Source organism: Calypte anna, chromosome 1 (assembly GCF_003957555.1).
Source record: "Calypte anna isolate BGI_N300 chromosome 1, bCalAnn1_v1.p, whole genome shotgun sequence".
In the NCBI taxonomy this organism is placed as follows: domain Eukaryota; kingdom Metazoa; phylum Chordata; class Aves; order Apodiformes; family Trochilidae; genus Calypte; species Calypte anna.
In genome coordinates, this window is record NC_044244.1 from 98,384,956 (window position 1) to 98,400,597 (window position 15,642).

Genomic DNA, 15,642 nt, shown 5'->3' on the forward strand with positions numbered 1-15,642 from the left:
TAATAACTCGGATCGTAACAGACATTTTTACAGGCCTTGAGCTCCAAAGAGAAAGGGTGATTATTGCACCTTGTCTTGGGTTAGTGCAGTGGCAATTTGGAAGCAGGAAGGCCGCAGGGGTGGCTCCTGTGAGAAGCTGCTGGAAGCTCCTCTGCTTCCAATTCTAGCCCTGCCTCTGGCCAAAGCCAAGAAGATATGGGAAGGTGGATGCACCTCTGAGAGTAACATATTCAAGAAAGAGGAAATGAAACTGCAAAAATATAAAAAAAGACATGCAGAGCAGAGGAGAGTAGAAAGTCATGCCAGGGAAAAGACACCAAGGTCAATGAAGAAGAAGAGGGAAAGGTGCCCAAGCAGAGATTTTCTCCCAGCCTGTGGTGAGATGGCAACTCTGCCCCTGCAGCCCATGGAGAAGCATGGCGGGGCAGTCTTTGAAGAACCACAGTGGAGTAAATGTGGATTCGCAGCCCTGAAATGTCACAGGTCGCAGCCTGTGCAGGATCACAGAGAGGGTCAGATGTGGATCTGCAGCCAGGGAGGACCCCGTGTCAGAGGAGGTAACTGCTCTCACAGGAGCCGTGACTCTGTGTGCAGCCCAGGCGGGAGCAGTCTGTGCCTGAGGGACTGCACCTGTGGGAGGGACTCGTGTCCCAGGGGTTCCTGAAGGACTCTCCCGGGAGAGGGACCCCGCGTTGGAGCAGGGGAAGAACGTGAGGAGTCTTCCCCCCGAGGAGGAAGGAGCGGCAGAAACTCCGTGTGGGGAACTGACCCTGAACCCTCACTCCCCATCCCCCTGGGCCACTGAGCAGCAGTGAAACAATTCAGGCCTGATAAGAAGGGAGAAGTGATGGGGGGGAAGGTATTAAGATCTGGTTTTAAGAGATGTTTTTTTTCTCCTTGTAGATTAAATTAGGTCTTTTTCTTTCCCAAGTTGAACCTGTCTGGTTTTTGCCCATTACTGTAGTTGGGGAATGCATATCACCCTATCCCTGCCTTGATTCATGAGCCTTTGGGTGGACTTTTTCCTCCTTGTCCTGCAGTGCAGGTGGGAGGTGAGTGAGCAGAGGCATGGTTGATACCAGCTGGGCCTGAACTGTGACACAGATTGACTGTTTCTCACTGTCTCAAGACTTTTCCAGCAATGAATATGATACCATGGACTCTTTCTGGTGTTTCATTTTGTTTGGCTTTTTTTTGTTGTTGTTGTTGGTGGGGCTGTTTTGGGTTATTATTTTTTGTTTTCATTTTTGACTGTTTTTTTTTCCCTGGGATGAAAATGTAGACCACAAGAACTATCCTCTAGTGCATTCATGTGTGAAAGAGTAACACTTTAATATGGACCCTAATAACATCTGCAGTGTCAGAGCAACAACTTGATATTAATGATAAATATGGCAATAACAAGTAGTCAGTAGAGAGACTGCAGAAACAGATTAAATTTGGGTCTTTCATTATGATCTGTTTCTGCAGACAAGAACATCAGGGAAATGGGTACAATCAACTAGTTAAAAATGCCTTAATCATATTAACTTGTATCTGCAGCTAAATTGTAAGTGCAAAAAAACTACAATTAGCGTAAACTGCCGGTCATATTTCAAAATCAGGTTAATTTTATTTATCTGCACATATCCAAAGTGCTTTCTAGGGGCAGCACACAATCATAAATGCATCTATGTGCACACACACTGTGTGATGTGAGACAAGCAGAGTCCTATCTTACTTGCATTTTTCTTTTTCCTTTTCACAATTGGTTTAATCAAAATACAATGGGCTGAGGATTAGCAAATATATTCTGGTTTTGATGTATATTGTGAAGTAAATCCAGCTCAATTTGCTGGTGCTGGATTTGCAGATTCACAGAAGGAAGAACTAGCAAAATGCTCATGTCTTCAGCAGTAAGGCATACATCTGTATTTCAGAGCATGTTTCTGGCAACTGAAGAAGTATTATCTCCCAACAGTAATTTTAAAATGTAGAACTATACATTTCCACACACTTGAAAGTAAAGTTATGTAGCTTCCCACTAGTCATGAATTTTCAGTCATTCTTACTAATAAGCTGAGGTACATCAGATATTCTGGGAATTCTCAGTACAACCACAGAGTACTATTTTGACCTCAACAAGAGGTATACATAAAACACTCAAAGAACTATTGAAGTGCCACTTTACAAAAGTGCCACAGTAATCTAGTGAAAATCAAGTGTGATTTTCCCACCAACTTGCCATAGCAAAAAAAACAAGCTGTAGATTTCCAGCCAAAGATGAATACACATTTCTCAGTGGATGCTTTCCCACAAACTCCTCAAAATTCAACTTGTTTTGTAACTCTGGAGATAAAATGAAATAGTGGAGAAGTACTTAATGAGGGAAGCTCTTTCTTGCTGCCTCTGGAGACCCAGTACCATTTCCAAACCTAACCTGTGCTTCCCACTCACAGCCTTGCTCTCAAATGTCTCTCTAGGACACAACATGGATAAAATTCCTAAAGACAATTTCCAGATTGATTGATTGCAACCTTACTGTTTTCAAAATTTTCACATGCCTTTTGTACTATCACAGACCTTTGAACCAGGAAAAGAGGCCCAAGTTCTATCTATACAGTTAATTCATCTTAAAAGACATCTGACTTCTGATCCATCTCTAATGCAGAAGGATCCAAACTCAACTGCTGGATCACTTAGGGATATGCAGTCCCAGAACAGCCAGAATACAAGTGTGACCTTGACTGTAAAGATCATGGATGGAATTAAGCTACTGAAATTCCAAAGACAACTGATGCATCTCTTGGACAAATGTGGACCTATGCCTCAACCATATTGATGCCCAAAGCTTTAAAACATGCTTCCAGTTTCAGCTGCAGATCCAAATGCTAAAAGAAAATGGTAATTCTTCTTCATTATATAAGCTTATGGAAAGATAGAAAAGTACTGAAGTGTTTAATTTTCAATACATTCATAACAAAGAAGCTGGCAGATATTTAGTTGACTTCTAAATACTATCAAAAGTTTTGCTTACATTATAATACTATTTTCATAACAGCTTTACAACATTTTTACATGGAAAACAAATTGAGATTGTTTTTTTGTAATTTGAAGTCATAGTAGAAGATCCTGGTACACTTCAAAACTTAATTCTTTTCACATTTATCAGTTTGATGGCCTTAGATTTTTTTTGCATTTGAGTGTATTTTTAATATATAAAGTTTTCTTGACTTTTGTATGCTTATGTCTTAACAATAGTTATATAGTCATTTATGTTAGGGAGTCTTGTTCGGAACACTACTATGTAGAACGAGCTCAGTTATGACATCACAGAAAACAAAGAAGTAACAGAGAGATGTCAACATTGCTATGACTTTTAAAAATCCCAGTCATGCATCTTGAAATTCTCCTTTGAGTAAAGTGTTTGAAAGAAAATAACCCCTCTGAAGATTCATCACCATAATTATACATCATTACCTCATCTCCCCAAAGGGCCTACCTCAATTCAAAATGGAAATAAACCCCCAAATACTAAATAGTTCTCTTTTATGTATTCTTTTCTCCAGCAAGGAGGAAAATTTCTGAAGATCTTTGAGGCCTTCCTCAGGATTACGGTTGAGACTCAGAGCAGTCCCTCAGCAGGAAGGGGATGGGAAAGGTGACAGCAAAAACATTCTTCTGTCTTCTGTCAAATTTTTCTCTGGTCTTATGGACATCCTCTATCCCTGGCTACATTGCCCTACAGAGCAGATTGATCCTGTCCATACAAGAGGGAATGAGTTTGAGCAACAAGCACATTTCTATTGAGATGATAAGCTGACTCTGTCACTGTGGGTTAGATTACAAACTAGACCTACGTTTTAAAGAAGCAGGAAGACAAAGCAAAATGGACATTTTAAAGTCAATATTAAATCAAATCTTGAGTCAAACATAGAAAGAATTGCAACAATAAAAATATTTCACAGTGTTTATCATATATGTTGACTAACAGAAGCCTATTGTACACTATACAGTGACTTCCTAAAATGAAACCTACCTCCACGACCAAAATTGCCAAGATCATTGGGTCCACTAGTGCTGTTGTTTACCGGCAGACTTGTGGCAGGCCAAGAGTCTGCAAGCCAAGGATAACTGGGATCACTTGCATTCAACAGACCTGGTCGACTGAAGCAGAATAAGAGAAAAAGATATACATACAAATATATAGATATGTATTTTAAAAAAATTAAAATATCTGCAAGAAAACTAGCAATTGAAGAGACCATATCACTGTTCTCCTAACACTGAAGGTAACAAACAGTTTAAGAGAATTTAATTTATTTTGAATTAAAATTCTGCAGCCTTTGATGATTTAAAGACCTTGAGCAGTTAATTAAGGATATATACAAATCAACTTTGTCAGTAGAAGAGGGACTAGGCACCCGTCGTGATTCTGCCAGAATCCAAATTAACTCCGTTGTCTGTGTGAAACAGGGGTTAGGCAGCACCATCACGGGAACCTACACCAGGGCTGCATGATAAATTACCACCTCAAGGGAGCCATCACTCAAACTGATTGCTCCGTATCAGCCATTTCCAGGACTTTGGGCTACTATTTCTTCTTTCTCTTGCATTCCAAATGCACGCCTGTCATCTACAGGCTAGTAACTCTTTCTTTGAGCACTCTTGGATGGTTTCGAGGCAAACAGGTTTGAGTAGGATTAATGGAAAGTCTGCAGCTATCTTTATCTGCCACTACTGCATGGCTTTTGTATCCCTGTAATTCCCAGCTTTGAGAGCAGTATTAAACAGCAAGAAGGTACACTCAGGCCATAAGGCACCGTGTCTCTCTCACCCCAGGACAAACATCCAGAAATTTTGCAAGGCAGCTTGATTGTTTGTATTTGTATTTAAGAGGGAAAAGAAATAATTTCCTGCAGACACCCCTTGCCCAAAATGAAAACAGAAAACCCACCCTAGTTCTGCACTTTTTCTAGGTTACTAATGCACTCATGAAGTTGGAGCAACATCTCCGATCATTGTATGCTATAGACCCCTGACTGGCACAATCCCTAAGAGAAACATCAGTTTCTATGGAAACGGCAATAAGAAGACCCAGCAGCTTTCTTGCCACATCTACTAGCTCTCATTAGGCCTAATCTCTTTTTGCTAAAATATTGATTAAATGGGAGATTGGAAGTTATTACCAGGGCCTAATTACAATCTCCATATTGGCAAAGGGAAAACAGATGAGGATATATGGGCCCGTTATCAGCTTTTATCAATTTCAATTGAGTAGCCAAAGTTGTGGAATCCAGTCCTACCAATCTACAGCCTATTCATCTTCCATGAATCATTTATTTTGTGATCGATTAAGTGTAATTGTTCACTCACAGCAATTTAAAGGGAGCCAATAAGGAGTCTTAAACAACAGCAACTTCATTTGCTAATGTCTAATTAATGCAATAAACATCTCAGTAACAAATGAACACATTCCTTTTGATATTTACTACTCATTTCTGCCAGGGCATCTGGGAGATATGAAACATCTGGGCTTGATTCCTCCAAAGTGCTCAACAGATCAGTCATTAAACCTTGTGGTAAGCTACTTAATTCCTCCTAGCATTTTCAGTCTTCCACGTGATCAGTTATTACCAACATGTATCACCTACAGCATTTTTCAGATCCCTCATTTTAAAAATAAGCAGGATGGAAAGACCTTTATACAAAGAAACATACCTTCCATTGCTCATTAGTCCTCCATCCCCTCTTTGGAAAGTGACTGTATTTTGGTTGGAATAACAAAACAAACAAACATACACACACACAAATAAGACAGGGGAAAATCAGTTAGTAATAATTAGAAGTAACAATTCAAACTGCTCAGTCTCTGAGATCGGAGACCTCCAATCATTGCATAATAAAGTACAGATAATATGAGAAAAAAATCAAAACCATCAGGTTTACAGCTTGTTTAGGATTTTACTACACCTCATTGATTAGCATCACTTTGTAGCTTGCAAGGCAAACCAACCACCTGGGGAAATGCCCTGAATTTACCACAGGCCCCTTCATATGACTTTGCATCATAAGACAGTGCCATGTGATGAATTGTTTTCTTGGCATGCTTCTGCTTCAGTACATAATGACATTGCACCAGTGAGTTAATAACATCATGTCGTAATGCAGTAATATAATGTCACCACACAAATATGCCATTTCCCAGGACAAATACAAAGAGGTGGCAGCTCTATTAGAGCTGAAGGGATGAAAAAAAACCTACAGCAGCACTGTTTCCATTAAAAGTATGGTATAAGAACCAGGAACCAGACAAAAATGCATACGTGCCAATATCAGTGGGAAGAAAAAGTGTTTCCAGTCTTGCCACAGGGTATGCCAAGGATACATTCAGAGGGAGACAATTGCATTCAAGGCTGTTTGACAAAAACGAGCCTATACCTTATCTATTTTATGAACAGGATTACATTGCAGGGTAATACAGGTAAACTCACATTCCTGGGGGGATACTAATTGATAATATTTGATGCTCCTTTTACAAGCACTGGCGAATAGTTTGAATCAAGACCAACAGACTATCCTGCTTCTCAGTGGCAATATAACATTATTTCCTTTCAGGCATAGATAAGGCAGATGATCAACCTATATCAATGTCCTGGACACCTGCATCTTTACAAGTCCCTGACAAGATGAGGGTTTGAATTTTGGAGAGGAATTGAAGAGTCTGTGGCCAATTTATCTTAAAATAGGTCTTGGTTTGGAAACACTATTTACCTTGGTAAGATATATATTCCTATCCTTAAATTGTAGCTCCTAGAGTATTTGAAAGATTTTCCAGATATTAATCCAAACTACACTTATTCAAGATTAGGCTTTCTATTATATACTGTTCTAATCAGACAAAATTACTACACTGAGGAGAAATGCTGTGAACATTAAAAAAACTGCAATGACATAAAACCCCTGGGAAAATACTTCTGATACTATACAGAATCCTTGTCACTTTATTAACTCCTAGGATAATTTCACTGTCTACATTCAGCAAAAGGGACAAAACTGGCCCCTCTGGAAGCCCTGCGGGAAGAGTGCTTGGGTAGGGTGATTAATTACCCTTCACTGCAGAACAGACTAATATCAATATCAGAAAATCACTACAGTCATATGTCACATCAAAATGGTTAATAGCTGAATTTCGAAAGGATGTAATCAAACCAATTAATGAAAAGAAAATCAAAAAGCAAGTACGAGAAGTATTGAAGTCTGCTTTGAAAAACAAGACATGGTAAAGCATTGCAGCTAATTAATTTTAGAACCAATGCTACTTTAATTCACGTTATTTCTAACAGGCTGTCAAACGAATGCATCACTCATTACTTAAAAGTGAGTAATCTGAAGTGCTGTGGGTATCATGTGTAAATATGAAAAGAAATGGGTACTGCCTGGCTGTGTTTCAAAGTATGTTGGTCAAAAGTACATTAGATGCTGTTTCCTTTCATCCACTTCAAATTAAATGAGCCATTTCTCCAAATTTCTGCATTTGTGAGAGGGACTGGACATATGGAAAATGAGAAACAAAGGCATGTTCAGTAAGAACCCTTATAAATAAAGTTTACAGATTTAAGGTAATTCTAGTAAAACACATTTCCTGAAAACTTCTTAGGATTAGTAGTCTTGTTTAGACTATTGTCTACCACAAATAATTTTAAAGTATTAAAGTGCCAACATATACTCTGAGAATTTAACGATACATGTCATATGGAATAAAATAAAATTCAATACTTGTGGTCTTCAAAATACTACTATAATATCCATTGTGTATCTTCATAAAGCAAAGCTAAAATGGGGAGCTAGTAGGAGAGTGCAGAAATGTTTTCCAGACACATTCTATTTTCCATGTAGTGAGGTATGGAAAAACCTTCAAGGCATGCTGTGAGAGACATATCAAGAAGCTTATGAGCTTATTGAGAAGAGACAGTTATCAAACAATTTACTCTTTTTTTCTTTTCCTATCTGTGTATCCTGATGGTAGTAACTGTTTCCTTATCTTATACCCTCCCAATAAAAACACTGTTTTTAGAAGCAAAGTTCAGTTTAGTTTATTAAAAATAGAACTTGTCTTGCAGTGACATTGTTTCTCCTGAGGAAGATGTGCTTGGTTTATGTGACGTGTATGAAACTGGGATGGAACACAGGCTCTTTCATTTACCCTTCACCCTCTCTGCCAATGAATGGATGGTTATAACCTTCACAAGGAAATAAACAAGAAAGTGCTTTAATTAATATTCTTGGTGGAACAGGATCTGGAATATCAACTAAGAAAGTCAAAATTCCTTTTGAAGTGTTAACGCATTGTCTGGAAAAAATCAGATTCCTGATGCCATCCATAACTGGGCTACCAGAGACTGGATAGTGAAGGCACCTTCCTTTTAGCATCAGTATTGTTGAAAGGAAAGACAGCTAACAAGAGAAGATATGGTCAGGCTGCCAACACAAGCACACGTGTGTTTTGTCAGCAATTTTGCCTGCAGTTTGATTTCTGCAATTACAAAACAAGTCTAAATGCCTGAATAGGAGCATACTTAATGCAATGCAGGCTTGTAGATGTCACTGCAAAGAGAAAACACAGAGACAGCTGGCTTTATTCATCCTGTCTCCACTTCAAAAAGAAGCAAAGCAGTTTCAAGGGGCAATGTAAGAGGAGGAAGCAAAGTATGTCCCTATCACTGACCCACCCATCTCCCTCGCTTTTTATCACTGAGGAAGCAAAAAAGCCCTTTCAGCACTCTTTGCACCTGATATATGTTCTTAGAAAGGCTGAAGACCTGCAGGGATGAGATTGGTTTTTCAAAAGATGAAAAAATAACCTCTGCATAGAGAGACTTTGAAGGAATCCCAACCAGCTTATACTTCAAGGACTGTAAAAATGCAGAAATATAATCCAAAATGCATTTAAAATGCATAAATATTTAAGGAACTTATATTGCATATATTTGTATGAAGAACAGCATATGTTAAGGAGCTTTTCACATACTTTTTGTTAAATATATAAGGAGGCACCCAAACCATTTACTAATATTATCTGACAAGGTTAAACTTAATCTTCATGCCTGCTAGAATTGGAAAAATATGAATGTATAGTAAGTTGACATTCTGAGGCAAGACAGCTTTAGAAAGCTTTCTGTATGCCTATCTCTAGTAGGCCACATTTTCCTACTGCAAATGAAAACTTTAATGTTGCTAGCCAAGTCTCATTCCTTTTTCTGATAAGCTGTTCCTCAAATATGAATGTAGATTAATCCTCTTTTAATAGTATTAACTCAGAACAGATAATCAGCATAGAAAAATTCCATCAAATCTTCTGTCTACCTCTGGATGATTCTGTCAAATAATTTATCCTCATTTAACAGTTTCAGGAGTTGCACATAAAATGTGTAGCATTCCACAATTCTCCATTTTTTAATTTGGTTTTGTTTACTCAGTTTCATGAAATCTTTAATCCCAAGGACCACTAGTCACTAAATAAGCTTACCTACTCATAAGTGAAACTACATATTTACTTTCTTTGCATGACTGATGGCCTAGACACTTGAAAATACCTAAGTATTCAAGTGAGTGGGTACTGGCACAACAATGAGTTTGAGAGAACAGGGAAGATAAGCAAACAAATCCAATTTCTCCTATTTCTAAAAATGGATCCCATGCCTTTGTTATGTAAGTCGTTATACCAAAATGTGAAGAGAGATTTGCAATTTCCATCAAATAAAACAAATTCTGTTCTGTCATTGTAATTTGAAAATGAAACAATTCTAATTTACAAGAACTAGTCAGATATCTCTTGTGTGAAATCTATCTCGTATCATGTGGAAACCCAAACCACATTTTTATATCCAGGCAATCTGAGTAAATAATAAAGATAAAAATACAAAAAAGCCCAGTTCAGCAGTACTTAGTGCTTTTACAGATATTCACAACAGTAGGAAAAATCCATCTTTTATATCACTGAATAAGTCACTGAAAAGAGGTAATATTTGCATTTAGTGTTTCTGTACCAGTTTGGTTTTGCTGATACTATGTTATGGCCCCAAAAGCATATACTTGTACAGCTACAGATGATGACACTACTACTTATCAGTAGTAATCTAACAAACACACTTGAACATCATATGTTTTATAGCACTGACATTACCAAGAATCAAGGCCTGGTGAGTCATGACGGGGGACAGGGAAGGGGAGGAATAGTGATGTAGAGAATTGTGGCTCAGTAACCACTGGAAGCAGTTTTTCTGAAAATAAGTAAAAATATTTAGCTATGATTTTCAACGTCACTTTATTTGTGACCATTGGAGCCATCAATTAGTGCTCAAGAAAATATTCACAAAGACGGAAAGCTTAATGAATTTAACTAAATCAATTATTGTTCTCTGATGTAAATCTTAACCAGTTACGTGACATTTGCTGTTTGCTCTTCTCCTACTCAGTGTTACAGTAGTTTAGTCACACAGTAGAAATTACACCTGTTAAGAGGCTAATAACAGACTACTAATAACAAATAGCCCCAGTCAATAATCAACAATCTGAAAATTACCCAAAAGAACATTTTTAGCAAGTAACTATACAGCTGCAGAATGCAGACTTCTAAACAACTATTTTTAGAGCTTTAAGTTCCACACACATGCAAATACAACTCAAGAAAAACAAAAGAGAAATATTTTAATCAGAAATCACTGAAAAAATAGGGTTTTGTTTTGTGTCTGAGATAGAGTAAGTATATGAATGTTCCATTAATACATTCAGTTCTCTTTCTTATAGTCAAATCTGCATGTTCTGCAACTTTCTGAAGGGAAAATTTAAAGCAGGTGTCTAAACAAAAAGTATGCACCTTATAAAATATGAATATATTAGGATACATTCATATTTAGTAAAACTTCATTGATAGCTGTCTCTAGTGAGATTCTGAAAGCTACATACCACTGCCTAAATATTTAGATCTGAAACCAGACTGCTTATGAATCATAACTTTGAAGGGAACAACAAAGTTTTGAGTGTCATCAAACCTCCATAAGCAAAAATATGTTTATCTAAATGATACTACCAATGACAAATACAAATATTAGAGAACTAAAATTCTAAACTAGGGAATTCTCGGTATAAATATATGAAACCATGGGCTATGTTCTTTCATAAGAGCTTTTTCTTTTTTTAACTACTGGTACTTTTTTTTTTTTTCTGACTACTGTAGGCCTTCACTGCCTCCAGAAATGATTATGTCAGCAAACAGAACAATGTGCTGTTACAGTTCTATGAAGTCCATGAGATGTAAAAGCTATTTTTTTAAAAAAGCAAGTTTTTAGCAGTGCCTTTGACACTATTTGAGCAGCACGTGGCCCAAGTGCACTGAAATATGCACAGTCAGGGGGGGCTCCAGGACAACCCTGTCTCATATCAATGTAAGTTCTAAAGGCTATGGAAAAAATTCAGCACAGTTACAAACAGCTGACAGTGGCATAATCATAGGAACCAAATGCAAAGATGCATTATTTCATTTTTGGAAAAAATCATACGTTGTGTCTCAAAGAAAAGCAAATAAAGCCTTTATAGTAGGATGTGTTGTGTCACGACCTTAAAGGAACTTGAACACTCTTGCCTGAAAGCCAGAGGAGCAATTCCTAAGCCCCTAGAGCTTCTCCACAAGGATACTTCTCCCTCACAGTGTCACAGACCCCTGTGACAGACAACAGCACCTTCTCTCATATGTCTTAACATTCATCTGCTCCTTGCTGCTATGCTGAGCACTCAAACTGTGGCAAGAAACAAGAGCAAGAAAGCAGCTACCTGAGCATAAGGACTGGTTCAGCAGTGCAGTAGGAAGAGTGGTCTCTGTCACATGAATAGCAGAGGGGACAGAAGAAGAGACAGCTTTGGTAAGTGCAACTGAGGGACTGAGCTACATGCAAAAACTTTACAGACTTATGCTGGAAAATGCTGATATTTATCAGCATAAATACTCATGAGTTTTTTTAGTCTTGAGCTTAGTTACAAGCCCAGAAGCCAAATATTTGTATCAATTATTACTATAAATTGTATACTCTGTATATCCTGGCTATCTATGTGTTGACTAAGATGTTTGCAGCCTTCCCTTTCAGCTGCACTTTGTTTATTCTTCACATATTTTTGGTCATGCTTATGATAAAGGTGTACTGTAAGCTTTGTCTATTAAAATTTTGATATCAGTTTTGAAATGGTTAAGCAGAAACAAAGCAAATGCTTCCATTTCAAAAACACTGTGAAGGCAGTACATGCATAGGTTAACCACTAAATTGCTTGCAGAACTCAGCACCTTGAGGTTAAGGCAGTTGTTGAAGGCAACTAGCAGCTGAAGTGAAAGGAAGTTCCCTTTCTCCAGTTAGATCTTCAGAATGTTTGAGACACAATTTTATGAGCTTTAAAATCAAAATTGAGTAATATAAGACTAATGCTTGTTTATGTTCAATTAGTTCAAGCATCTTACCCTGCAAAGTACTTTTAAACTGCATTATTTCAAGGAGTTAGATGAGTAAGTATGCAGAATTACAATGACAGAGACCTTAATGGTGGTAGATTTTTATGTTCCACTGGAATCACTAGGAGAATGAATGCTAAAATTTTATCACAGGTAGGCAGCAGAAGTACTTCTCCTTGCATTTAGTTTTAATTCTGCATACCTCACACATTTATAAACACTTAGCTAATGCTTGCAATGATGTGTTGATGAGGTAAGAGACAGACTAATGGACAGTACCTGCAGGGGTGAAGGTGAAGGACTGAACTGCAAAACAAGAAAGCAAACACATTGTGAGTTACACACCCTGATAACAAGCGCTAAGTGCAGGGCAGGAGTTCCCTCTGGAATTTATTCAGTTGTGCTTGAATTTCATAAACAGGACATAACAGTTGAGCTTAAAGCACTAACCAGCCAGCAGCCAATGAGAAATGATAGTTGGAAAGGTGAGCAGTGAATTTTGCCATTCACATTTAAAAACTTTCTGCGTGGACATGCTGTTCTCCAAACTGCAAATGTGAGGATGAATTTTGAAGTATGATCTGTTATGAACTTCACTTGCTGAATGCACACACTATTTAATAATTCTGATAATGGGACTTCTGAGCCATGATGCGATGTTTACATCACACTTAGATGCAGCAAAAAAACATGAGAAGGGATGAGTTTGCAGGAGACACACTGTTTATAATGACTATTACAATTATTTACAGCTATGCATTTTAAATTACAAAAGACTTTGCTCTCAATCTCTCCCCCACCTCCTCACCATGCCAGCTCAGATACAGGGCTAATAATTCGGCTTTTTAAAATCAGTAATAGTCTTAGTGTGTATCTCAAGTTTGGACTGTTTCCAAAGAGGAGTAACAGCACGTAAAAAATCTTGGGATCTAGACTGGTATTTCATACAAACACATGTGTAGGTGTTTGTGATGTGTGTATATATATATATATGTGTGTGTGTGTGTGTATATATATATATATATATATATGAATTTCTCAATTAACACCACTCCACCTCTCAAAGAGTAAAAGTCATTGCTGTTAAAGAAAGAAAAACTTCAGCAAAAAGCATGACCTATGAATGAGGTCACGTGGTGATTCAAGGTGAGGTTCCACAGAAACCAAGACAGTTTTAGAGCCATTGAAAGTGTCTCTCCTCCCTCTGATTTCACTCCTCATCTCATTTCTTCTTGGGCTGGCTCCTTTCACTAAGCCAGGGGAAAACTAATCCATCAGGAAGGACTGAAAACCAGCACAGAATAATTTCCTTCTGGTTTAGTGAGCCCAGTCAGGACATTGAGGAGCCTGATGATGCCTGATATCAAGGTGAGGAGGCCTAGGACTTTTTGGCTGAGAGCAGGGAACAGACATTGGGTTTTTGCAAGTTTTTAGAGATGCTCAGAGACTTAGGGAACCCATGTCCTTGGGTTTGCATGCTATAACTTGCAAATAAAAAGAGTACTAGTGTAACATTAGTGTGATAAAATGTCAATATTAAATCTGTTGTGTTCTCTGCTGTGCAGACCTTGCTCAAAAAGGTAACATTTTCTCTTTTTAGATTTTAATAAGCACTATAAAACAACCTACCCTAATATTTGAAGAACAACTTTTTTGCATTTAATTAGGATTTAGAGTGACCCATTTTATGGCAATTCACCAGACTTCCTAAAAATCTGTAACAATCTTGAAGCACAAAATAATACACAGAAAAAACAGGTTGGAAGAGAAAGAAAACATTTTCACTTGGCAAATGCATTTATTTTTCCAAATGTAGTGTTCAAAATCTAATTTGTAACTTGAGCAATGCACTTGGTGCAAGAGGAATGGGATCACATTGTGAGGACATTTCAAGGTGTTCAAGCTCCAAGCCAAGACTTTTAATTGCTTTTACCATAGGAAAATTTTGAACACATTTCTCACTAATGCATCACTTTCTTCTCCAGCTACAGGTACAGTCACTGATTAAGTACCTCCATTCATTTCCCATGTACATTACTTCAAAGACATGCAAATGCATGGGAAAGAAGACAAAGACCAAATATTCTTTCTAACCTTCCTTATGTGGTTCTAGTCTAATTCACGTTTGAATACATATATGGAGCCAGACTGCTAACAGAGTGCCTTCTCAGCAAGAAGCAAGAGGTACAGTTAGTCCTCTTTGTACTTTTTTATGCTAGATGTGCTGGAGATGTAAAAATAAAGACTGTCTTATGATAATGATGAGATGTGGTACCGAGCAATGCATTTAAAGCTTCTCATACAACCAGCATTTTCATAGCATACATTTAAGCAAGAATACAAAATTCACCCAGGCCACTTCCATTGAAAGTTCAACATCTTTTTTTAAGCAGGCTTAACACCACCTGTTCTTTTCATGACAGAACCTGATGAGATGGTAATAAATAGTTACTCTTCTTACCAGCATAATTGCTGAGCCCCTTCCTCTTCTTTCGGCGCCAGTACAGCCAGATGCTGAAACCCATCAGAATTACCCAACAGGCACCACCGATGCCAGCTATAAAGGCAGGCTGTTTGACAACATCAGTGATTTGTTCAGTTATGCTGTTGTTATTTTCAGTGATGACAACTTCGTTACGACCTCCTGCACAAAAGAAATTTGACAGAACCACAGAAAAATGTTATTATGGATTCAATTAAAAACCAAGTAATGAACCTCGAAAGAATTATCTGGTGTAGCTGAGCTTTAATTAATATAATACACACCTGAAAAACAATATTTCTAGAAAGGAAATCCATAATCTGCTGCAATTTTGCAAACACAAATTTGAAAAGATAGCTCTACTGCGCTCACCCAAATCATCTAACAGGTGACATCTTAGTGCCTTTATTTTACAATATACATGTTTGTTGTTTTGGTTTTTTTTTACACAGTTATAGACAGAACACAACGATGAGGAAATGGATCATAGGAAACCAATAATAAAAAAAAGGGAAAATTCCTCTAAAAGGGAACTTTTCTAAAAGGAAAAACTTGGTGTCTGGCTCAAAAACAAATGCTCACAAAAATGTCAATGGAAATTCTGCAAATAATAAAGGGTATAATTCTAGGGCCAACCACATTTCTACTTCAAGCCTTCCCTTACCGAAAAAGATTAGTTTTA

General features: G+C 37.6%; 1 protein-coding gene across 1 annotated transcript in view; it reads right to left on the reverse strand.

Moving 5' to 3' along the window:
• The window catches only part of ROBO2 (roundabout guidance receptor 2), an 888,578-nt gene that overhangs the window by 43,734 nt on the left and 829,202 nt on the right, over positions 1 to 15,642 (reverse strand). Inside the window, exons 18-21 of the mRNA XM_030448588.1 lie at positions 14,940 to 15,122; positions 12,758 to 12,784; positions 5,701 to 5,743; positions 4,019 to 4,146 (exon numbers count right to left, since the gene is read on the reverse strand). Of these exons, the coding sequence (XP_030304448.1) occupies positions 4,019 to 4,146; positions 5,701 to 5,743; positions 12,758 to 12,784; positions 14,940 to 15,122 (381 nt within the window). The remainder of the gene's footprint in view (positions 1 to 4,018; positions 4,147 to 5,700; positions 5,744 to 12,757; positions 12,785 to 14,939; positions 15,123 to 15,642) is intronic.